The following is a 26,764-nucleotide window of genomic DNA, read 5'->3' as shown; positions in this document are numbered from 1 at the left end:
TCATTATTTAGCGCCAATTTTATGCCACTATTAAATAAACTGAATGATATGATTAAATTTTGGAAAACGCTCCTGCTCTCATTGATAGGTAGAATTAACGCTATAAAAATGACTTTCTTACCACAATTAATATATTTGTTTCAAGCGATCCCAATATATATTCCAAAATATTAAAAAAAAAAACTAGATTCTACTATCACTAATTTTATATGGGATTACAGAGCACACAGAATTCAACGAAAGCATTTGTGTAAACCTAAAGAAGTTGGGGGCTTATCATTACCTAACTTTACGTATTACTATTGGGCAGTGCATATTAAGAACATAATGTACTGGTTGGATAGTTCCACTCATCAGTCGGAGTGGATAAGAATGGAGAAAGAGGAGTGTTTCCCGTATGATATAGGAACGATCTTGTTCTCACTGATAAGATTGAATAGTATAATATATAAGAAGAATTATTCACAATACAATAAGAATTTGGAAACAACTAAAATTATCCTTGAAATTAAATAATCTATCAGTACTAACCCCACTATTGAACAACCCTGCATTCAAACCATCTCTTATCGACAAAATGTATAAACAATGGGATAGACTGGGGATTAGGAAAGTAGGAGATATGTATGAATTGGGCAAATTGTTATCATTTCAACAATTAAAATTAAAATTTAAACTGAAGGATAATCAATATTTCAAATATATACAGATATGTGACTTTATGAAGAAATATACACATAGATTTCAAACTATATTTTTAGACCCTTTAGAAGAAGCAATGAATATTAAGGCTGATTCACAAAAACTAATATCATACTTTTATAATAATATATTAAATAGAGAATTACCCTCAACAGAGGCACTAAGAGAAGATTGGGAACATGAACTAATGAGAAAGATCCCGAAGGATAGATGGAAAAAGTATCTGATGAACACACATAATTGTTCCATTAATGAAAGACATAATTTAATTCAATTTAAATTATTACATAGACTATATTATTCAAAAACGAGGTTGAATAAATTTTATCCAAACGTCTCTCCCAGATGCGATAAATGTTTGTTTCAAAATGCTAATATAACACATTCATTTGTAGGATGTACAAAGTTGAATAAATTTTGGAGCGATATATTTGATATATTTACAAAGCTTTTCAAGTCAAGAATAGAACCTAATACGGAATGGATTATATTTGGAATATTAGTAGAAGATATCAATTTAAATAAGGACCAAAAAGTTTTTTTTACTAATTGGTTAATAATTGGAAAGAAATTGATACTTACATTTTGGAAAAATACAGCTATACCAACTGTTAAAATGTGGATTAGGAATATGATGGACATAGCACGCCTTGAAGAAATGAGACTCCGACTAATAGATAAATATGACCAATTCTTAAGGAGTTGCTCCTTTTATCGACTTTTTAGAATCATGTGATGCAGCGGTACCGTAAAGATTACTGATTTCAGGTCAGGTCGTGGATAGATTTACATCTCCGAATAAAGATTTGAAAATATCTCTTTTAAGGGTCTTTTTCTCCTATTTCTACTTATTCTCCTAATCTATCTATACCTCTTAAAGCTTTATATGACCCACCTTTCATAAGTCATAGGAGCAGAATTAGGCTATTCGACCCATCAAGTCTACTTCGCCATTCTATCATGGGTGATCTATCCCCCTCAACCCCATTCTGCCTTCTCCCCATAACCCATTCAGCCTTCTTCGTTCCAGTTAAACAAGCCTAGCCGAGGGACATGCTCATCGTAACTGAAGACTTTCTCTACCAGTAGCTCTACCAGCTGCATCACTGTGCTGTTACCATATGTCCTACCCCTATTGGATTTTCCACAATGCATTACCTTGCACATGTATAAATTCCATCTGCCAATACTCTGCCCAATTTTCCATCCGATCTATACCCTGTTCTAACCTTAAAAAATAAATCTATAATAAATATTACGAGTTACTCAGTCGTGTGAGGGAGAGAAACATAATGGAATTATTTATTCAGTGTTTATTTCGATATTATTAAGCAGCATGATGTGCGATATTTATTCGCCTGGACCCACTGCTGTGTCATCGTTTGACGATCCAGTAAGGATTGAGTGGTAGCTCTAGTGAGGAGTTTTTAAATGAGAAAATAGAAAAGCCCGCAGCATGTCTATTCATCACTGTCCTCGAAGTCGGCAGTAAATGGACTTTTATGGCAGGTGGAAGAAGATCGATTTGCAGGATTGTAATAACGTGCTGAAACTAGCTGCTGGCCTCATAAAAGTAGAATGGCTAATGAGGTGAGGGATTGGGAAGATTCAATCCTCTCGGTAGCTTTCACTCGTATCTTTCTGTTTCTGAAAGTATTTTCCATGCTTGGTTTGCAATAACATTATCTATTCCAGGCAGTAGATAATACTGAATTATTAACTGACCGTATCAATGTGCTTAAAGGCAACAGGAACAGGTAGCTTCTGAAAAGTACATGAAGGGATGCCAAAGATCCAGAAAATTGCTGCTGAGTTGGTGCAGAAATGTATCTTTAAGGCTGGCATCAATAGCATATGAATAATTAATTCTCATTCTGTTCAAAAAGCACTTGAAGCTGGTTTAAAGGAGACGGAGAGGAGATGCATTAATGGGGGTTTGAATCTCATTGCCTGGTGGAGGTTTAATTAAAACCTGGACAACCATTTGAAGAGCCATAATCTGTGAGGCTTTGACTTTCGAGCTGGAAAAGTTGATTAATCCAAAATCGTTATCTTAATGAATCTTAAAAAACAATTAAACAGGTACATGGATAGGATAGGTTTACAGGCTTATAGGTCCAACGCAGACAGGTGGGACTAGTGTAGATGGGGCATGTTGGGCCGAAGGGCCTGTTTCCACGCTCTGTGACTCTATGACTATGAATGGTACAGCGAGCACAAAGGGCTGAATGGCTTACTCTTGCTCCTAATTCACAGCTTCTATTTGAGAAGGCACAAAGCAGCCAAAAAATAATGTTGCTGTTTCATAACTCCAGTGTCCCAGGTACGATTCTACCTCCATGTCTGTATTCATGTGCACATTTTCCATGCGATCGTTTGGGTTTCCTCTGGGTGTTCCAGTTTCCTCTGACATCCTACAAATGTTCTGTTTGGGTATTTAGTTGGCTACTATAAAGTAGTGTAGATGGCTGGCAGGAAGGCTGGGAATTGTTGATGGATATGTGAAAGAGAAAAGGTTGCGGAGAATTAATTGGAGGAATGTGGTGGGTGTGGGAGCTGGCACAGACTCGAATGGCTGATTGAACTTGTGTTATATGGAAATATGAGTGAAATAGGAAAACCATTTCATGAGTTGGGGCGAGGGAGAGATTTGGAAGCATTTGGAGAGCTGGCCATGGCAGAAAAAAAATTGTGCCCTTCAGGTTTGTGATTCTATACAATCTTCTCTTTTTAAATGTCTGTTTTTTTCCTCCTTCAGATTGTGAAACACCTATGGCCATTTATCAGTCAGTTTGTGGAGAAATTGTTCAAAGATACTATCGAACCGGCTGTGAGGGGAGCAAACAGCCATCTTAGTACCTTCACCTTCACAAAGATTGACTTGGGAACCAAGGTGAGAACTAGCCATGTTTGAAATCTAGATCTTTACATGAGCAACCAAATAAATAATCGCTGTTATAGATACAGGCTTTTCCTAGGTAATGGACACTCAACTAATGGACGCATATGGATTGGCTCCCATAAATGTTATTAAATTCAAACAAGACCGAAACTGAAAATACCTGTTGACATGGAACTGCCCCATAGTTGTGTAGGAGGGAACTGCAGATGCTGGTTTACACCGAAGATAGACACAAAATGCAGGAATAACTTAATGGGTCAGGCAGCATCTCTGGAGAAATGGAACAGGTGACGTTTCGGGTAGAGACCCTTCTTCAAACTCCTTCTACCATGTCTGAATGGCTAATGAATGGCAATTAATGTTTGTGTTATGTAGGTAGGCATGTTTCTCATGACATTCACCAGACTTACTAATTTCACCCTCCATCAACATTGCTATTGATCAGAAAAAATTAAACTCTTTAAAGCCTTATTTATTTGTGTCATAATCACTGATGACGCCAATGGGGAAGTAATATAATCACAACCGCTTCTTCACTACCTCACCTCTAACCCATCTTTACAGTAGTCCTCCACCCTTGTCTTATTCCACTTAAGCTAAGCCTCCCATGTACTACCTTTGGTCTGCTCTCCATTACTCCCATTTCATGCCCAATCTGAGCTCATTTTGTTCATGAGCTCCAAACTTTGCTACCTTAACTCTTCTCAGCACTCTTTACACTTAACTTTAGATACAGCGCGGAAACAGGCCCTTTGGCCCAACAGGTCCGTGCCGACCAGTGACCACCCTGTACACTAGCACTACTCTACACTCTAGGGAAAATTTACAATTTACAGAAGACAATTAACCTACAAACCTGTACGTCTTTGGAGTGTGAGAGAAAACCGGAGCATCCAGGGAAAACCCACGTGGTCACAGGTAGAACGTACAAACTCCATACAGACCTGTAGCCAAGATCAAAGTGTGGTCCCTGGCGTTGTAAGGCAGCAGCTCTACTGCTCCACCACTGTGCCACCCTTTTTTAAAAGAGGGGGGGGGGGGGGGGGGTGTACACTCTTCTTGTGTATGTACATTTGTACCAATTCAACGATGGTCTATACACGTTTCCCACCCATGCAACATTTCTTATGGAGACTCCCTAGTACCATTGTGGAGTGAATTTTGCATTCAGTTTCCTGATAGGATTTTTACAAATGTTTGTTATTTTGTGATGACGGAAAGTGTTTTCTAGCGACTCAACTTTACCTCTTTATTTTTCTCCTTTCAGGCTTTGCGAATAGATGGAATAAAAACGTATATAGAAAATGTGGACAGCAGGCAAATTATAATCGATCTTCAAATCAGGTAATTTATATCCAGGTTTTGAATAACTAGACATGATATACATTTTTTGACTGTGAAACCTGAAAAGAACAGTAATTATTGAGTTGGATCATGTGCAGTAATGATTTCAATCTGTTGGTTTGCTGTTATTTTCACTCCTTCCTGAAAGTACTTTCTCCTTAGATGAACACATGCTGGAGTAACTCAGTGGGTCAGACAGTATCTCTGAAGGAAAGGAATAGGCAGCATTTCGGGCGGAACCTTTCTTCAGACCCTTCTTCAGTTTCAGGTTTCTGACCCGTCGTCTATTCCTTTTTTCCATAGATGCTGAGTCTGAAGAACGGTGTCGAACCAAAACGTCACCTATTCCTTTTCTCCAGAGATGCTGCCTGACCCGCTGAGTTACTCCAGGACTTCAGGCCTATGCTACATACTTGATAAACTTACTAATATATTGAGTGAATTTCTCAGTACAAGTACAGCTTTATGGTATCTTTCCCAATTATTTTCAGCATGGTTTAACATCATCTGTTGTGTTGGTGGAAAGGAAGGTTTTGGATGTTCACTATTATGTCACACGGCACATGATAAGAAAGATCCGACCAAATCCACAACTCGCACATATTATTGGTTCTTTGTTTTGGTTGTGTCAAACCATTAGCTATCAACCAGCCCCAGCTGTATTCTTGATCATTGCTGTGCTGTTTCAACTGGTGACCTAGATTTTGCTTTGGTCCAGGCTTGCATGGGCACCAGTATGAGTTTAGTTTATTAGTTTCACGTGTACCGAGGTACAGTGAAAAACCTTTGTCTGCATGCCACCCAGTAAACATGAATACAATCAAGCCGCACATAGTGCACAAATAAAGGATAAAGGATATGTTTAAGAAAGAATTGCAGATGCTGGAAAAATCGAAGGTAGACAAAAATGCTGGAGAAACTCAGCGGATGAGGCAGCATCTATGGAGCAAAGGAATAGGTGACGTTTCAGGTCGAGATCCTTCTTTAGTCTGAAGAAGGGTCTCGACCCGAAACGTCACCTATTCCTTCGCTCCATAGATGCTGCCTCACCCGTTGAGATTCTCCAGCATTTTGTCTACCATGGATAAAGGATACATCATTTAGCGCAAGATATAACATTGAAGCCCGATAAAGCTCAATTAAAGGGAGTTCAAAGGTCTCTAATGAGGTAGATGGTAGGTCACTCTAGCTGATGAGAGGACTATCGGTGAAATATTACAAATCAACATAACCTATTTAATCTTGTGGGTGAAGGTTCTGCTCATTTGCTTCCAGATAAGTCATTTCCTTTATTTCATTATATATACATTATATAATACTATAAAAGGAAGCACATTCTTTAAAAATATTGTTGGTGGTTGTTTTCATAACTAACAAAACTAAAGAAAAAATGAGGAACAGCAGATGCTGGTTTACAAAAGAAGACACAGTGATAGAGTAATTCAGCAGATCAGGCAGCATCTTTGGAGAACATCTTCCGACAGAAGAAGAGTCCCAACCCGAGGCATCACCTATTCATTTTCTCCAGAGATGCTGCCTGACCCGCTGAATTAATCCAGCACTTTCTGAGTCTGAGTCTGTTTCTAAACAAAAATAAAGATCTAGTGTTATATATGATACAAATAAAGCTTGGATTTGAAAATTTGGATTTCTTACTGTTGCAAAGTGTAACCGAAATTTAGTGTCATCACCTGTAAATATAAGGGACAAAATAAACATTGAATGTCTCACTGAGTCTGGACATTGGATGTCTCACTGTGTGTATAGATTTGTATAATGGTATATGGACACACTGATCTGTTTTGTAGTAAATGCTTACTATGTTCTGTTGTGCTTAAGCAAAGCAAGAATTTAATTGTCCTATCAGGGACACATGACAAACTCACTAGCACTTGCACTCGAGTCTGTGCTAATATATCATGTTGAAAGTAGCAAGCACAGCATTCTAATGTCTCCATCCATGTACAATACAATACTATACAATACAATACAATTTATTTGTCATTTGAACCCCATTGAGGTTCAAACGAAATGTTGTTTCTGCAGTCATACACACAAGAAAGTACCAAGACACAACACAATTTACACAAACATCCATCACAGCGCATCTCCTCCTCGCTGTGATGGAAGGCAAAGACTTATCTCTCCCCTGCACTCCCCATTCCGCTCCCGATGTCAGAGTCAAAGCCCCCGGCGGGCGATGGTAATTGTCCCACAGCCATTCCAAGCCGCGCCAGGCGATGATGTAAGGCCCCGCTCCAGGTACTCTTCAACTCCGCAACTCGGGCGGGTGAAGTCGCCGTTGCGGAAGCCCCGAAAAGCGGTCTCCCAGCAGGGACCCGCGGGCTCCCGGTGTCACCGTCCACCAGACCCGCGGTAAGCCTCCGAATCTCCGGGGTCGGGTCGCAGCCGAGCGCCACCACAGCTCCTCCCGCTCCGAACTCGGCCAGCCCCACGATGGTGAGTAGGTCCGCAGGCTCCGCGACCGGAGCCCCAGGTCGTTCCTGCCGGAGGCCGCTCCATGGCGCTCGGCCCCAACGACAACGGAGACCCGACAGAGAAAAGGCCGGGTTCTCCATGCAGGGGATAGATTTTAAAAGTTTCCCTCACCCCCCGTCCCCCACACACATACCCACACACATACACAAAAAAATAAAATAAAAACTACATTCAAACGAGACAAAAAATAATAAAAAGACAGACGGACTGCAGAGGCCGCTGCGACGTGAGTCGCGCCGCCCACCGGACGTCTTTGGTAATATTTCTAGCAAGGAAAATAAGCTTACGACAAATAATTGTGGGCCGTCCCCTTTAGGGATGGAGAGTATTCACAGTAGTTTCCAGGAGCTGTAAAACCCAGCATCCCAACTACCTGTTGTAGGCAGTGAAGAAAGTCTCCTGTGTGAATTTGTAATGCTTATTGCCGAATACTAACAGCATAACTGCTTCCATACACAATCTGATAATTTATTCCAGAAGTCATCTGAAAAGCAATGGCATTTGATATTTAACCCAGTTCTATATTTGTATTAACATAACCATCATGCAATTCCATTTGTGTAAGGAAGAACTGCAGATGCATGGTTTAAATCGAAGGTCGACACAAAATGCTGGAGTAACTCAGCAGGTGAAGGCAGCTTCTCTGGAGAGAAGAAATGGGCGACGATTCGGGTCAATACCCGTCTTCAGACTGGTCTCGACCCGAATCGTCACCCATTCCTTCTCTCCAGAGAAGCTGCCTTCACCTGCTGAGTTACTCCAGCATTGTGTGTCTGCCTTCCATGCAATTCTATTTGTTCCCGCAGTATTGTAGCTGCGGCCCTTTTTAATTTATTGAACTTTTCTCAAGCAAAAGGTGCATGTCAAGATTGGGGTAAATAAGTAATTTAGTTGCAAAAGTGAATTACAGTTTTGAATGGATTTTTCCCCAATGGGACTAGTCACAGGTTTCAGAGCCATAAAATAATTAGTTAAGAAATTTGACGAAAGGTTGATGTCTGGTGTTTTTAACTTTTATACAGCTCTGAATCTAGATATGTGAGATCCATGTTTTTTTGTTTTTTTTTAAGACGTCACCATCTGTAAATTGGTAATGTCGCATTATCCAGCATTTTTCTGCTGTGATCACTGCGTAGATACTGATGTTGCATCACTCCCACTAAGACACTGCATTTACACATTGCTGAAAGAATCATAGGTCAGGTGGCCAAGACATATTAGAAGCATGTCTGATGACCTTGTACCAACGCACTTTACTTCATGGAGAGCTGACGAAGGGAAAGCAATCACATGTTGGACAGAAAAGAGATTTGAAGACTTTCAGAACATCCCTGAAGAGTTTCAACATCGACACATGCCACTGGAAACCTGCATTGGGTCATCCTGTTTGGGGTACTCGCATATAAAGTGGCACTTGCTCAGATGAGAAAACTAGAATGGTGGAAGTAAGGAGGAAACGAGAATCTTGGAAATGAAGAGCCACTGAAACTACAGAATCCCTCAATCTCTGTCATCTGTGTGTGAGAAACATTTGAGATCCGATTAATCTAATCAGCTATCTTGTATACATTGCATCATTCCAAACTAGATGACATGGTCTTGCTCTAGAACAGGTGATGAACAACAAGTAAGACATTGTACACAATGGATGCCCATGAATCGGGCTGGTCGATTGTCTTGTGAGGAGCCTTGAGATACTTTATTTCCAACAGAAGACATGGGTTTGCCTTGTTACTTTCTCTCACATAAATGTCATCATTTTTATTGTGTTCTCCGGAGGTCTGATGGGCAAAGTTTTTTTTTTTTTCCACAGGGAGGGGAAGGATAATTCATGAATGGGTGTAGAGAATGGGGAAAATAGCATACTTGTTATATGGGAGCAAACATTGGCTTCATTGCTGCTTGCTGGTTTTATCTGTACACATGCATTGTGCTCTAAAATATAAAAAGAAAACATCTGTGAGTTGGGTGAAGTATCTATATTGCTTTCTAAATACATTAACTTCCAGAACTTGTCAGCAGACTTCCAGATTAATATTTAATTTAACAAAAGAACTTTTGACAAATTGCCAACGCAATATATTTTCTTTATTTTCCAGCTATGTTGGAAACTGCGATATAGACATCGAGATCAAACGGTATTTTTGCAGAGCTGGAGTGAAAGGCATTCAGGTGGGTGACCTATTTTCCACCATTCTTCAAAATTATTTCTGCAGCTCTCTTGAAATATAAATATGTTGGATAACTTTTGGGAGAGGTGGTTACCAAATTTTCCCTGGCTTTGTGCAGTCACATGGAAGAGGATTTGGTCCTGCTTCACGAGGCAGATGGGGAGGGGTGACGAAAGGTTCAATATTGTGGGATTTTGCATGATCACGGAGTGGAATATTTACAGTAATATCTTCTTGAGATATGTGGCAAGGATGCAGGGTCGATGGTCATGTTCTCTAAGAGGAGTAGCTTTACTTGCTTAAATGGCATGTCCGTCTACATTTGTGTTTTAAGTAGCTGGTTTGTTGGAAAATATTACCTATGAGACTTGCACGATCCTTTGGCCTGGATAGAGGAAAAGTTATGGATGTTGTGGATTGGGCTTTCCTCGTTATTGTTTTCGAATTGTATCAGAGAAGCTTAAGAAATCATAATCAAAATTGGAACAGAATCAAAGACTTGTCCCATCCCGGTCATCCCTTCCTTTACCTGTTCCAGTCCAGCAGAAAGTACACAAGCTTGAAAACGTGCACCACCTGATTTAGGAATAGCTTCTTCCCTTCTGTTATCAGTCCTCTGAAAGATCCATCCATAAGCGTTGGTACTGTCCGACTCACCTGTACCCCATTTCAGACATTGGACTTTGTGTATGGAAGTGGTGCATTACAATGCTGAGAACTATATCCTGAACCCTATCTTTCTCTTTGCTCCACCTATTGTTTGACTTGACTGCATTTTTGTATAGTATTATCTGATCTCATTAGATAGCATGCAAAACAAAACTTTTCACTGTATATCCGTTCATGTGACAATAATAAACCTAAACTTAAATCTAAACACTGATCGCTGTAGGATTTCCTCCTTATCATTTGCATTATTATTTGTGGAGCCTTCCCCATGTAATTTTTTTTATGCTTTGTCTGTCTCGATGCTTCCTCGTCCATTGTAATTTAAACAGATCCTGAATGTCCTTTTGAAGATAGTTTCCTGTGAAATAATGTTGTTTTCCATGATCAAATGTTAATGTGTAAAGGAGGCAGCTTTTTGAACATTTAGTATTGTACCCTAGTGACTTCAATGATTAAGAAATCTTCATGAAAGTTCTGGTGTGTAATGAGCACAATTTTAGGCATTCGTTAATTTGCAAAAATGGAGGGTCTTTTCTGAAATATGATCTTATTATTCTACCTGCAGATGAACGGCACACTTCGAGTAATTCTGGAGCCCCTAATTGGCGACATGCCACTGATTGGAGCGCTAACTCTCTTCTTTCTCCGCAGACCTGTAAGTATACCAATCAACTCCTCGAATAAATTTGTGGTTGACTCATTGTTAAAAATGTCTTCTTTTGGCGCTAGCCACTGCTTATCGCATATTCTCACGTTTGGACTGTTGCAACGTCTTTGGTTTTGAGTGATTACACTTGAGCAGTTACAGTTTCCAACCTTTAGACCACAATGTGCGCAAATGTAAGATTATCATGAGTGTACGTATAATTTAAAATGGCTTTATTCACAGGTAGTTAGAAATTGAAATTGTGTGATAAGCATTTGTTGAAGCTGTCCTTAAACTTTCAGATGGAACGGACTAATTCTGTTTTTGTAAAATAAAATAAAATTAAGTGTGCCATAGACAGCAAACTAAATAGGATTCCTTGGGCAGTGAAATCGTTGGCTTAGACGGTTGCATGTGAAACACAGCATCCTCTTCATATACGCTACTGGTGTAATACATTTAAACAATTGAAATGGAATGGAAAATTCAAGTCCTTGATCCATCTTAATATCAAAAAAGAAAGATGTAAATATATGGAGATTACAATGAGGAAATTGGCATTTCAGTCCCACATTTCCTTTTTTGTATTTAAGGGAAGTTTCTTGTCACATCCTTCACACTTGACGTGAGGTACAATGACAGGAACATTTGAGAGCCATTTGGGGCATAATAAATCCCATGAATAGTAATAAGGCAAATATTTTGGATGGTGTTTTATAGACTAATGTTGTCCGGGACACTGGGGGAACAAGTTCTTCTTTTGTTTCTTTTTGAGTTCAGCAGAACAGATAGATAAGCGTTTGCTTACAATTTCGAGCCCAAAACCGTTTAATGCAGAGATGTGTGTTGACAATTGAATGAGCTATCACTTAATATTACCAGCACCAGTTAAGGGCTTGTGCAATCCACGGCAATTTCTTTAGTTCCACTTTGTGATAAAAATGTACTCTAATCTGCTTTTAGTTTAATGATATACAGCAGTGGATATGTACATAATTTAGGATTTGATTTTCTGTTACAACCTCTTACATTTTGCAAGAGTTTTGCAACAAAACTCTTACATTTTGACAAGAGGCGTGAAGAGAATCTGCAATTGCAATGGAGAATTGTCATGAGCAAATGGCAAGCTTTTAGATTAGGGTTAGTTTAGGTACAAAACCAAGCATGTTCCCATTTGGAGGAAACTGCAGCACCTAAAATTAGATTATTTGGATGTCAAAGGAAGTGATCAAAATAAAAAAAAACAGGAAGTTGATGGTGTACATCAGGTATAGAACACAATGGAAATCTAAGTTTAATATAGTGTTGTGATGAAAGTGCATCAATTGAAGCATTGTGTTTATTAAAGCTCCTTCACCTGCTGACATTTCCAGCATTTCCCCCTTTTAATTTAAGATCTCCATCACCTGCAGTATTTTGCTATTGTTTTTGTTTTTGTCAATAAAGAAACCACCTGAGAAATTGTAACGGGAAAAAGAGGAATTGAGGAACAAAGATTGATTACAAATGGAATCAGAAAACGTTTAAACATAAAAAGCAAAGGAATAATTAAAGCTATGGTGAAACCCGCTGAGTTTCTCCAGCATTTTTGTCTATCTTCGATTTTTCCAGCATCTGCATTCTTTCTTAAACATGAAAGCAATGGTGGTGGGAGGAGAGGCAAAGGGTGTGACTGAATTAGAGAACGTACTTTTCACCTGAAGATAACATTAATGAAACTGTAGAGGAGGGATAATATAGACCTATTGGTATAGGATAAAGGTAGATTACAGGAAAGATGCGGAGGCATTGAAGTGTTTGCAGAGATGCTTACCAGACTTCATCTTGTTTATTGAAGCACCTTCACCAGCCAAGATTTTAAGTTTAAAGGAGATGTTTCAGTTTAGTTTATTGGCACATGTACCAAGGTACAGTTAAAAGCTTTTGTTGCGTGCTATCCAGCCAGCAAAAAGATAATAAATGATTACGATCGAGCCATTTACAGTGTATAGATACATGATAAAGGAATAATGTTTAGTGCAATGTGTGGGGTGGGTTTTTTACACAGAATGTGGTGGATGCCTGAAATGCATTGCTGGGGTGCTAGTAAAGTTGGCTACGTCAGTGGCGTTTAAGAGGCTTTTAGATGGGCACAAGGAATGGAAGAAAGTGGATCACATGTAGGCAGAGGAGATTAGTTTAACCTGGTACCATGTTCAGCATAAGAATAAGGAGTAAGCCATTTAGAACGGAGACGAGGAAACACTTTTTCTCACAGAGAGTGGTGAGACTGGAATTCTCTGCCTCAGAGGGCAGTGCAGGCGGTTTCTCTGGATGTTTTCAAGAGAGAGCTAGCTAGGGCTCTTAATAGCGGAGTCGGGGGATATGGGGAGAAGGCAGGAACGGGGTACTGATTGGGGATGATCAGTCATGATCACATTGAATGACGGTGCTGGCTTGAAAGGCCGAATGGCCTACTCCTGCACCTATTGTCTATTGACATGGTGTGTTGTAATGTTCCATGTTCTATAAAGGAGATTTTAAACAGGTTGACAAGACTTGAGGTTAATAAGCAAATTCCCTCTCCAGATGGGCTGGATCGTAGATTATCCCAGCAGCTGAATATTTTTCTTGGGGTTGGAGGTATCAGCGGATTGTGGGAGAAAGCTGGAATAGGGTACTGAAATTGTATGATCACATTGAAAGGCAAAGCAGGCTCATAAAGTCACATGGCCTACCTACTCCTGCTGTTATTTTCTTTGTTTCTATTGGGGAGGTTGTGATGGAGAAACTAGCAGCAGTATTTAATCAGCATGAATAGAGGAGATTCCTTCTTTCATACGGCTGACCTGGAGCAACAATCAAGAGTTAATATACAGAATGCTAGAAAAGCTCAGCAGGTCAGGCAGCATCCACGGGTAGAGAAATAGCTATAAATAATAACATTCTGTCGTAGGTCTGATAAAACGTCATAAACCAAAAAATATTAGCTGTGTTCCTGTCTCTACAGATGTTGCCTAACGTACAGAATATTTCCAGTTTTTTTTGTTTTTATTTCATAACTGGCAAATGCAGTCTTTTGCTTTATAATTACTTGTCTGACCCAGGATTGGTTTATCATTCTAATGTTCTTAAGAAGAGGATATATATTTCAATATGTAAGCATCAATATTATACATTGGGCAATGATTTGTTATCTAATCCTTATTTTGATCACAATAACCCTCATCACATTTTGCAGAGCTGTTAATATCCCTTTTATTGAATAAAGTCACTGCAGCTGCTGTGATCTGTTTGGATCTGACTTAGACCTTTGCTTGTTTTGTTGCCTGACTGCAACAGGTAAACCTGGTAACCACAAGCCAATGGTCTGCTAATAGTGGTGGGAAAGCTACAAAAGACCACTGTCAAGGAAATAATTTGTTATTTCAAGGCTACAGGGTACCTCATAATGAAAGACACTATGGGCCAGAGTAACTGGAGTAGTTAATTTTGCAGATGACACTAAAGTGGGTGGTATTGTAGAAAGCAAAGATGATTGTCAAAAAATTGTAGCAAGTTCTTGTACTGTCCCTGCCTGCTTCAAAGTCTCCACTATTGTTCCCGTACCCAAAAAGCCAAGGATTACTGGTCTTAATGACTACAGGCCTGTCGCACTGACCTCTGTAATCACGAAGACCCTTGAAAAGACGTGATATATTTCAGGTGGGCCAGCACAAACCCCCTGCTGGCCCCCCTGCAGTTTGCAGACTGGGCCAATAGATCAGTGGATGACACGGTCAACCTAGGCCTGCACTTCATCCTCCAGCACCTCGACCGCCAGGGCACTTATGCAATGTATTTGTTTGTGTATTTTAGCTCTACAGTTAACACCATTGCGCCAGAGTTACTACACTCCAAACTTTCCCAGTTGACTGTGCCTGAATGCCTCGGTCAGTGGATCACCAGCTTCCTGACAGACAGGAAGCAGCATGTGAGGCTGGGAAAGCACATCTCAGACCTGCTGACCCTTGGCATAGGAGCACTGCAAGGCTGTGTACTCTCCCCTCTCCTTTACTCTCTCTACACCAATGACTGCACCTCCACAGACTCCTCTGTCAAGCTTCTCAAGTTTGCGGACCACACAACCCTGATTGGACTGATCCAGGATGGGGAGGAATCTGCCTGCAGACAGGAAGTGACACAGCTGGCGTCCTGGTGCCATCGCAACAACCTGGAGCTCAATACTCAAGACAGTGGAATTGATTGTAGATTTTAGGATAGCTCCCGCTCCCCTCCCCCCACTCACCATCAACAACACCACAGTCACATCTGTGGAATCATTTAAGTCCCTGGGAACCATCATCTCCAGGGATCTTAAATAGGGGCCACCATCGACTCCACAGTCAAAAAGGCACAACAGAGGATGTACTTCCTGCGGCAGTTGAGGAACACAATCTGCCACAGGCAATGATGGTCCAGTTTTATACTGCCATCATGGAGTTTGTCCTCAACTTCTCCATCATAGTCTGGTTTTGCGCAGCCACCAAGCACGACATCCGAGGCTGCAGCGAATCGTCCGATCAGCAGAGAAGGTTATTGGCTGCAAGCTTTCCCCCCATTGACGAACTGTACACTGCAAGGGCCAGGAAGCGAGCGGGCAAGATCATCTTTGATCCCTCTCACCTTGGCCACAAACTCTTTCAAGCGCTTCCCTCTGGAAGGTGACTCCGGACTGTCAAAGCCACCACAGCCAGACATAAAAACAGCTTTTTTCCCACAAGCAGTAGCTCTACTCAACAGCCAAAAGTCTGTAGTCTCCTTTTGCTCTGGTATTTTAATTCTTCACATGTTTAAATTATAATGTTTCATTTTTAAATGTCTACTGTATATCGCGTTGTTGCTTGCGAGCAAAACACCAAAGCAAATTCCTTGTATGTATATATACTTGGCGAATAAAACGTACTCAATTCAGGGGAAACAGGTAAAGCGCAAACAATCTCTCCCCATAACTAAAGTTCTTCAATCTAGGTCATTGAAGGCACTCAAGTAACTTAATATGGGAACCACTTTAATGTGATCCTAATAGCAAACAAATGCATTTTTCTCAATACTTTAATCTATACCAATCCAGTGATTACTTCAGCTGTTTATAAATGAAGCACAGAAGCAGGTAAATGGCAAAATAGCATCGCTTTCCCAAACCACCCTCCCACCCTTTCATACACAACCTACAGCAGCCTGTGTACAAACTATCCACAGAACTGGAGTGCAAGTCAGGTTGATGACCCCACCCCAGAACCACCCAGAAATTGGACACAAAACTTTTAACACCCCAAGATAAATTTCCCCAATTTGCAAACTCTTATAGCAATGCAGTCTCTCTTAAACATGTCAGCGCAGGAACTAGATGGGCAAATAGGGGCAGCTACTGGAAGGCAAGCAGCTTTCAGTTGTGACACGTGTTTACATCATTGCTAGCACTGACTGTGATCTGGCTTGCCAGAAGTCAGTCATTACAAAATGCCCTAAAATCCCCATGAGTAAATTTTCCTTCTGCATGTTTCTTTCTTCCCCACTTTCCCTTCGTGATGGCTTGATTCCATGTTGAGTACTAAACTGCAAGTCAGATAATTTTAAGCTTGATCATAGCTTCATCGATGCATTATGGTCACAATGACAGCATTCAGTCATCTAGGAGAAAATAGGCACAGACCTCACTCATGGCCTAGCTTTTGTACAAAATATGGTCTTTCAGCTAATGCACAGAAACCCACGATTCAAATATTCCCTTTTCATGAAAAGAGGAAAGAAAGGTCAAAAGAGATCTTAAACATGAAAGACTATTTTAAAGAGACAAATGGTGAAAGACCTGATGATTGTTAAGCATGTCACATGAGAGTATAAAGATTCAAGTTCTCACGCACGCTTGTTCAGGGAATTTGGGAATATTTTCAATTTGGGTTCTATTACAGTATGGAAAGAGATTAAAAATAGGAAAGAATAATGATAATAGAATAATTGCAGTAGCACCTTTTTAAAACTAAAAATGAGTGATACAAGGGTATTCTGTGTATTGTAAGAAAGAAACAGACCCAAAATATTATGGAGGGAACGTTAAAATAATTCTAAGTGGGTGAGCAACAGTGAGGTGAATAAGGTTCAGTGATCTGCAAGTCAGATAGTTTTTAGATCAGCAGACTTCTGAAAGGATTATTCCCCACACATAATTCAGCATGTTAAGTATATACTGCAATGAAATAAAAATTAGGATATTTACAAACTACATGACTGGCAAATTGTGGGTTATGAAGCAATTGTTTAATTTGTATCTAACAGCTTAGAAACATAGAAAATAGGTGCAGGAGTAGGCCATTCGGCCCTTCGAGCCAGCACCACCATTCAATATGATAATGGCTGATCATCCAAAATCAGTACCCCGTTCCTGCTTTCTCCCCATATCCCTTGATTCCTTTAGCCCGAAGCCCAGTGACTTGGCCTCCACTACCTTCTGTGGCAGAGAATTCCACAGATACAACTGAGCTTTGTATCATGTGGAATGAATATTTGGTCAATAATTGTATTTATTATCAGGAGCTTAAGTACTGCATAATGCATGGTCTTGGAGTGGGAACACCACCAAACTTACCCCAGTTTTCTGAAGGCAATAAGTGGCTCCTGCATTGCTATAAGAGTTTTCAAATCGGGGAAATTTATCTTGTGGTGTTAAAAGTTTTGTGTCCAATTTCTGGGTGGTTCTGGAGTGTGGTGGTCAGTCTGACTTGCACTCCAGTTCTGTAAATTGTGAATAGTTTGGAGACATTGGTGTGAGGTACACAGACTGCTGCAGGTTGTGCATGAGAGGGTGGGAGGGTTGTTTGGGAAAGCGATGTTATTTTGCTATTTACCTGCTTCTTTTTAAACAGCTGATGTAATCACAGGATTGATATAGTTTAAAGTATTGAGAAAAATGCATTTGTTTGCTATTAAGATCACGTTAAAGTGGTTCCCATATTAAGTTACTTGCTGCCTTCAATGACCTAGATTGAAGAACTTTAGTTATGGGGAGAGATTGTTTGCGCTTGACCTGTTTCCCCTGGATCAAAGATGGCTGAGGGGTGATCTGATAGAGGCATGTAAGATGATGACAGTCTAAGATAAGGTAAGAAGTCAACATCGTTTTTTTTTTTTTTCATGTTCAGTGCTCCTGTGATGGAAACTTAGTGCTTAGTATTTTCTGTGATAATTTTGCTTAATTTTGAGCAAGAATGGATCAGGAATTTCCTTGATATTGTCAGAATGCTGCAATTTCTCTCAAGGAGGCTAAGTACGTTCATGAGCCGATTGACTGTCCTAGAATTTTTAAGCTCTGATGAAGCTTGGAACGGTGTGCTTAATCAGAGCTTAAAGTGGAGATTGATGGGTTATTGTTTAGTAAGGGCGTCAAAAGTCACGGCACTACAGTGATATAGTGGTAGAGCTACTGCCTTACAGCGCCAGAGAATCGGGTTAGATCCTGACTACCAGTGCTGTCTATACGGAGTTTGTATGATCTCCCTGTGACCATGTAGGTTCCCTTTGGGTTCTCCGGTTTCCTCCCATACTCCAAAGATGTACAGGTTTGTAGGTTAATTGGCTTTGGTAAAATTGTAAATTGTGTGTAGAATAGTGGTGGTGTACATGGTGATCGCTGGTCGGCACAGACTCATGGGCCGAAGGGCCTGCTTCCATGCTGTATCTTAAGTCTAAAGTAAAGTTACAGGGAGAAGGCAGAAGAATGGGGTTGAGAGGGAAAAATATCTCGAGCATAATCGAATGACGAAGCAGACTCGATGGGCCTAATGGCTAATCTGCCTTTAGGAGCCTAATCTGCTCCTGTGTCTTGCACTTATAATCACACACATCATGGTCTTTTTTCAATGTCATGGAGCCCTTTGAGTCTCAAACCAGTGAGAACGTGGATAATCTTTTTCAGATATTGCTAACCTCAGAAATGCATAATCATTCAATCTCTGCTGCATGATGATCCGCAAGTTGCAATCCTAAAAAATGGGTCGGCCACACACCTAATCCCAGTGCAGACTCGGACCAAGTAAGGTTGTGTCAATGCAACAAATCATTTCTCAATCTGCCCTGCTGCAATGCTGTATTTTACTTTTAATAAATGTTCTGCTGAAGTGTAGTTAATTCATATGGGAAAGAGTTTAATCTTTGCTATCTCCACTCCAGACGAAATGTCACCGTGATCTCCTACATTGGGCTATGGTATACTGGGAAAAGGCTACTGAGAAATACCATTATAATGACCTTCCCTATCGCATTCAGGAAGGAAACCCCTCTGTAGTTACTATGATCAGGTTTCTCTACTTTCTCCCTATCTGTCCTCTTCCCAACGATGAGGTGATGAATGTGCGTTAGGGTCTGAATTTCATCTCTACCATATCAGAGGGAAGGTGTCTGCTGTGGAGACCTTGATGTCTTTCAGTTGACATTTGGTCTTTTCAGCATCTTGTTAGCTTGCAGCAGCAGTAAAGGGCCTGTCCCACTTAGTGTCCTTGGCACGCAAATTACGCGACCTCGTGGTCACGTTGAGGCGAGAAGGTCCCATGAAGGTTGCACGCGATTTCATGCGTACGCACAGCCGTCTGGAGCGCATAACGTCATTTGAAGATGGACACAAAGCTGGAGTAACTAAGCGGGACCGGCAGCATCTCTGGAGAGAAGGAATGGGTGATGTTTCGTGTCAAGACTCTTCTTCAGTCTGAAAAGAAAGGTCTTGACCCGAAACGTCACTCATTGCTTATCTGCAGAGATGCTGCCGGTCCCGGTGAGTTACTCCTGCATTTTGTGTCTATCTTCAATTTTCTTGGCCCCGCTCTGGGAGTAGAAGTGGGGGTGGATCCGGACCGCAACGGCCGTGAGCCCCAGGCCGAGTTTCGGCGATCGTTTGCCTGCTTCTGCTGCTGTTGGAGGTGAGACATTGCGTCGCACCAGGATCTTGGGCCTATCCCACTTTGGCCGTCAGTTACGAGACAGGCCGTTAGTGCGCGAAGATTTTGTTCGCTACAAACATTTCAGAGCTCCGCGCGATGTCGCGCACATCTACATACCCCTCCACGGTTCTCATTGGGACCGGCCCCGCGTAGCCATACGATGCCCGTGCGCCTCAACGCGACCACGAGGTCGCGTATGTTGCGTGCCAAGGACACGTAAGTGGGACAGGCCCTTAAGACTGAATCAGATGGCATGCTGTGGGACTTGGTTAAAGGCATTGACCTTCAGGATAGGATTTTCATTTTAGGTTTCTTTGAGGTGCTCATTACAGTGAGCCTTATCTTGTATTCATTGCTATCAGTGAGGAGTGTGATATGCTCTCATGTGTTGGGACCATCGGTGGTTTTGACAATGTTGAAAAATGCACATATTTTAATAAAGTTTGCTGGATTTCCTGCCCTCTTTCCACCCACCTCTGGGTCGCAACTTCTTTTAACGGACCTTTTCCTCAGGTAGCTGTGGGATTTTGTTTCCTCTCCCATGAGAAATGATAGGATTATCAAGAGCTCCTTGTTTTGGTGATTTGCTCCAGGATTAACAAATCATTTTCATCAAGCGGTTTCCTGATATTTTATGGTTGAGAAGCTAAGAGTCTCTTCATTGCACAATACCCAGTATATTCTCCTTGGCTTGTATGTTGTTTTATGCTTGGACTGAATGGTCCCTGCCCTCGTTAAACGCGTTAACTGCTGTTTTCTAGTCACGGAAAGTGGTACCTGCATTAAATAATTAAGTTGTTTTTGTGTTTGTAAATTGGTATTTCTCCTGATTTGACGGAAAAACAAGTTACTTAAGAAAAAATATTCGCATCCCAATGAATTGCTATTTGTGACCTGTTCCTTCCAAATTATTTTCAATATATTTTGAGTTTTTACTTCAATGGAACATGCTGCTTATTTGCAAATGAACTTTGAAGCACCAGATGGAAATACTTAGCATAAATTATGCAAAATCAGGAAGATGTCAGGTGTTAGTAGAAAGGTAATTTGATGCAGAATGAATTGATCTTTAATCTACCGTTTTCTGGCTTCTTAATAGATTGGAACATAGAACAATACAGTACAGGAATAGGCCCTTCACCCAAGCATGTCCGTGGAGATCATCAAGTTAAATTAATCTCATCTGCTGGCATGTGATGCATATCTCTTCATTGCTGGCATATGCATGTGCCTATCTAAAATCTCTTAAACGCCACTAACATATCTGCCTTGCCCACCACCCCTGGCAGTGCGTCCAGGCACCCATAGCTTTTTGTGTACAAAACTTGTCCAATGCATCTCCTTTAAACTATGCCCCTCTCACCAAAAACCTATGCCTTCTAGTCTAGAAATCTGCTGGAAGAACTCAGATTTTACTCCGGATTCCAACATCTGCAAACTCTTGTCTCTGCCTGTGCTTATTCTGACTAAAGTTTGATTATTTGTGAGTGATGCTACCTCTTTTTCCTCCTGCTGTGTCTGGTTCTTCTGACCGCCATCTTAAATCTGTACTATTTACATGAAATCATTGGAAATGGATTCTCTATTTTGTTACTTAGTTAATTTTTAGAACCTGGATTTGCAGTAAAGACCAGCATTTATTGCCCTTGAACTGAGCAGTTTAGCCAGACATTTCAGACAGTATGCAGGGTTCATCAACATTCGTAGATCTGGAGTCGTATTTGATCCATACCAGGACGCCAGACTTCCCTCCATGTAGGAGGTGAGTGAACCACTGGGGTTTTAATGGTAGTCTAATGGTTATGCAGTCATTCTGACATGACTGAGTCTTTTAATACTAGATTATTAATTGAATATAAATTCATTGGTAGTTGAGGTGGGATTTCAACTCAATATTGTTGGTTTGAGCCTCTGAATTAGTAGACAATAGACAATAGGTGCAGGAGTAGGCCATTCGGCCTTTCGAGACAGCACCGCCATTCAATATGATCATGGCTGATCATCCACAATCAGTACCCCGTTCCTGCCTTCTCCCCATATCCCCTGACTTTGCTATCTTTAAGAGCCCTATCTAGCTCTCTCTTGAAAGTATCCAGAGAACCGGCCTCCACCGCCCTCTGAGGCAGAGAATTCCACAGACTCACAACTCTCTGTGTGAAAAAGTGTTTCCTCATCTCAGTTTTAAATGGCTTACCCCTTATCCTTAAACGGTGGCTCCTGGTTCTGGACTCCCCCAACATCGGGAACATATTTCCTGCCTCTAGAGTGTACAAATCCTTAATAATCTTGTATGTTTCAATAAGATCCGCTCTCATCCAAAATTCCAGAGTATACAAGCTCAGCCGCTCCACTCTCTCATCATATGACAGTCCCGACATTCTGGGAATTAACCTTGTGAACCTATGCTGCACTCCCTCAATGGAAAGAATGTCCTTCCTCAAATTTGGAGACCAAAACTGCACACAATACTCCAGGTGCGATGTCACTAGGGCCCTGTACAACTGTAGAAGGACCTCTTTGCTCCTATGCTCAACTCCTCTTGTTAGTAGTAATTTAAATGATATGAAACACTTTCTATCATACAGTCCAACTTTATCAATGCCAATTATCGTGCCGATCTGTACTAATATCAGTTCCCTGCATTAATTCCATATCTCTGTATTCCTTGCTCATTCATGTATATGTTCAGGTGACTCTTAAAAGTTGTTACTGTCCTTGCCTCCCCTACCACCTCTGACAGCTTATTCCAGATACCAGCTGTTCGTTGCATGAAAAATACATCCTTCATATCCTTCTAAATCCTCTCTGTCTCACCTTAACCCCATACCCTCTAATCCTGGACATCTGCAACATGAGAAACAGACTCCTACCCTATCTATACCCCTCAGAATTTAATATATCTTCATCACATCACCTCATTCTCCAGAGAAAATAAACCCAGCCTATCTAATCTCGCTTTATAATTCAAGCCCTCTGATCCTTGCAACTATCCATTTTCTGCACTCTCTCAAGCTTAATCACAGCTTTGCAGTAGTGTGGTGACCAGCATTGCACACAATACTCTCAAATGTGGCCTAACCAGTGATTTGTTTGACTTGCATGAGGACACGAGTAGCCAACCTTCTTTTGTTTTCCACTATACCGCTAATTTTGGTGTGACCTGCAAATTTACTGATCATGTAATTGTTGCCGCTCCTTGCCTTTCCAAATGCAAATAAATAACTCTCAGAATCCCTCCCAGTGCTTTTTCCACTACTGATATAATGTTCACCGACCTTTGGTTTTCCCTGCTGATTTTCTTATATAAAGACATAACATTAACTATTCTCCAGTCTTCTAATATCTCGCTTATGGCTTACCAAGGTACAACAATCTCCTCCCTTTTCCATAATATTTCAGGATACACTAGGGATTTATCCATCTTTATGCGTTTCAAGACCTCCTTTATAATGTTGATATGCTGCAGGATATCACCTTTCCCTCCCTGAAACTCATTAGCTTCCACATCCCTATGCAAGGTAAATACAGATAAGAAGTATTCATTCATGACCTCCCCCATTTCCCTTGGCTGCACTCATAGATTACCATTAGCTACCATTTCCCCCTTAATATGTTTCAGCTTAGTTGTCTCTTCTCAAAGAGGAACAGCCCCAGGTCTGTGGATCATCCTTCATTCCCAAAACTTTCCAAAAAACCTCCTCTCTTCCACTTCCCCTTCCTCCATATTTCCAAAGCCTTGGTGTCCATCCTAACCCTAGTGCTCCAACTGGGACAGGTGAGTGCTTTCCTTTTGGGATGCATTCTGGTTTTTATATTTTATTTTCACTTAAAATCCAGAATGCTATATATTACTTTCAAACTGTTCCAGGTCTCCTTTTTGGTGCTTTTAAAATTATCCTATTTAGGACCCATAATTCTCCTCATTCTTCCTCCTTTCATTGTTCACATTTGGGACGACAGATGGCACAATGGGCTAAGTGTTCGGCTAGCAACCGGAAGGTAGCCGGTTCAAATCCCACTTGGAGTGCATACTGTCGTTGTGTCCTTGGGCAAGACACTTCACCCACCTTTGCCTGTGTGTGAATGTGTGTGAATGTGTGTGAGTGATTGGTGGTGGTCGGAGGGGCCGTAGGCGCAGATTGGCAGCCACGCTTCCGTCAGTCTGCCCCAGGGCAGGTGTGGCTACAGAAGTGGCTTACCACCACCGAGTGTGACTGAGGAGTGAATGAATAATGCGATGTAAAGCGCCTTGAGTATTAGAAAGGCGCTATATAAATCCCATCCATTATTATTATTATTATTGAATTTTTGGGTGTCACGAGTCAGATTATCTTATTAGCTTGTGAGTAATAATAATAATAATAATAAATTTTATTTAATGGGCGCCTTTCAAACATCTCAAGGACACCTTACATAGTATATCGGAATAACATATAATCGGAATAAAACAAGTAATAAAGACATCACAGAGACACAAATTAAAAACAGGATTCAATCCAAAAACAGAAAATCAAAAACACAGTGTGAAGAGGGAGCAGCGGCAGCCAAAGCGCGCCAGCGTTCACTCTCTCTTCACGGCAGCCATCTTGGACACAGACCTACAAGACTACAATTAGACAAAAAAATCATCCCCCCACAGTGGGTAGCACTGTGGGGGAAGGCACAATGTCCAGTCCCCACCCCATGTTCACCCCAAAGTCAGGCCTATTGAGGCCACCGCAATTGCCTCTACGGAGGCCCGATGACCCTGGCCGTTCTCACCGTAACCTCTTGTAACCTCGTACAGTCATCAACATGGATTACTTTGGTGATTTGTGCCTCCTGCAAAGTTTGAAGTTGGGTCCTGTACCTACAGGACTTGTAGAATACCAAACATTGAAGAAGCAGATTGAATAATCCAACAAACCTCACTGTATGCCTCCCTCCAGTTGAAAAACAGCTGACTATCACAATTCTGTTTCTTTGCTAACTTCACATCTGTGCTCTACTGAATCTTTTATGAGCTGCATATGAACAAAAGCCATTGTAATTCCCGCAACCACTCATTATTTTATCTCGCCACCAAACTGTGATTTATTCTCAGTAAGCCAGTTCTGGTTCTCCTGTATTGTTTTTTTGTTCAGGTAGCTGTTTGTTGATTTCAGAGGTTCCCACTGCTGTAAAACTGACTGGCAAGTTCATCCTTCTCTCCTTTTTATTTTGAAAAAATCAGAACATTTGAAATCCTCAGATCCTTTGACACAACTACTTTTTTTTAATCTACGTTGTCACAGATTGTGGTACGATGCTCGGTATTTACAGTTCTTATTTCCCTTGGCAATCTGTAATGCATCTCATCTGGTTATGATGACTTTTCCCCTTTATCTTTTTTTATACTTTTTGGGTCATGTAGTGTAACTAATTTTCCTATCTGCTACTATTTTCAAAACTGTCAAATACTGATGCAAAGTACAATGGATGTCAGGCACTAGACTCGAGGAGGAATGTCCTTTCATGGAAATGCATGTTGCTCTGGTTTTCAATGAAGGCATGGGTTTAAATCCCACTTCTGACATGAACGCTGCTGCAAGCAAGACTTTCAATGTTCCTCAACCTCACCATACTTGTGCTTATGACAATAAACTCGATCTAACTACCTAAGCCGTGCCTTCTGTGCCCATCAGAAGATCCCTCTGTATTGATCCTTAATAGACAATAGACAATAGGTGCAGGAGTAGGCCATTCGGCCCTTTGAGCCAGCACTGCCATTCATGTGATCATGGCTGATCATCCACAATCAGTACCCCATTCCTGCCTTCGCCCCATATCCCCTGACTCCGTTATCTTTAAGACCCCTATCTAGCTCTCTCTTGAAAGTATCATTAACTGCCCCACCGCTTCATTGGCCAGCCTTTTATTCCTAAATGCTTCAGGAAAAGACTTGGCTTCCCTTTAATCTTAGCCTAAAAATTATTTTCTTGCTACTATATTCCATCACTTGTATCTTCCCATACTTTTGATATTCAGCCTGATTTTCACGTGTTATTAATTTGGCTTCTCTCGTATCGTGATATTTGTTGAACATCTGTGATATGGCATTATAATTGTTAGGGTACCAAATGCATTGTTCGTATCCCAATATGTATATTAAGCAAAGTCCATCATTTCTAGTTCATTTTATGTGGACCTGGCATAACAATTCTCTACATTAATTATTAATATATTGACGTTGCCAGGAGTATGCTATACAGACACATCTTCATAACAAATGCCGCATGATATTATAAAAGCAGAATTTCTATAAATGGGCTTGTTAAAAAGCAAATTGGCCATCCCCATTAAGGAGCGTAATGACACTAAATCATTCAAATTGTGCTGCTCTTCCAGAGTCTCGGATCTGTCTGGTGGCAGAGTGCCACAGGCGCGGTAAAGAGAAGCTTTGAACATTGAGTCATGGGAATGGAGAGAGAATGGTTTACATTTGTCAATGTTGTACTGCTGGCTTTTAAGCTTGATTTTCTTTTGGTCATTTAACTGGGCGTCCTGCTAGGCAGTGTGACAAGAATCTTTGTGAATTCAAAAAAGTAGCTAGCTGGAAGATTTGCAGAAACTGATATTAAAATAATTTGTTTGGACAGAAACTGTATGACCTTGGTGCTCTTAGAGGAGACATTTGTAACAAGAGGATCCCAAAATGTTTTAATAGAAACTTCACTAAGTTGCAAAATTCTGCTTTTTTTTTTCTTTTGCAATGACCAATTCCATTTACAGGACATTTAACTGTTGTTTAATGGAGCAGTTCAGACTTTAGAGATACATTGCGGAAACAGGCCCGCTGGCTCACCGGGTCTGCATGGACCAGCGATCACCATGTACACCTAGCACTATCCTACACACTAGG

The 26,764-nt window shown here is 40.9% G+C and overlaps 1 protein-coding gene across 3 annotated transcripts in view; it reads left to right on the top strand.

The window, feature by feature from the left end:
• Positions 1 to 26,764, top strand: part of esyt2 (extended synaptotagmin 2) — a 143,028-nt gene that overhangs the window by 61,679 nt on the left and 54,585 nt on the right. For all 3 annotated transcript variants that reach the window (XM_033044576.1, XM_033044568.1, XM_033044586.1), the window contains exons 3-6: positions 3,461 to 3,595; positions 4,872 to 4,948; positions 9,547 to 9,619; positions 10,853 to 10,942. In XM_033044576.1, the coding sequence (XP_032900467.1) occupies positions 3,461 to 3,595; positions 4,872 to 4,948; positions 9,547 to 9,619; positions 10,853 to 10,942 (375 nt within the window). The remainder of the gene's footprint in view (positions 1 to 3,460; positions 3,596 to 4,871; positions 4,949 to 9,546; positions 9,620 to 10,852; positions 10,943 to 26,764) is intronic.

The sequence above is a fragment of the Amblyraja radiata genome, chromosome 2, assembly GCF_010909765.2.
Source record: "Amblyraja radiata isolate CabotCenter1 chromosome 2, sAmbRad1.1.pri, whole genome shotgun sequence".
Taxonomy (NCBI): Eukaryota; Metazoa; Chordata; class Chondrichthyes; order Rajiformes; family Rajidae; genus Amblyraja; species Amblyraja radiata.
The sequence above is the reverse complement of the archived record's forward strand: the minus strand, read 5'-3'. Positions and strand labels throughout refer to the sequence as shown.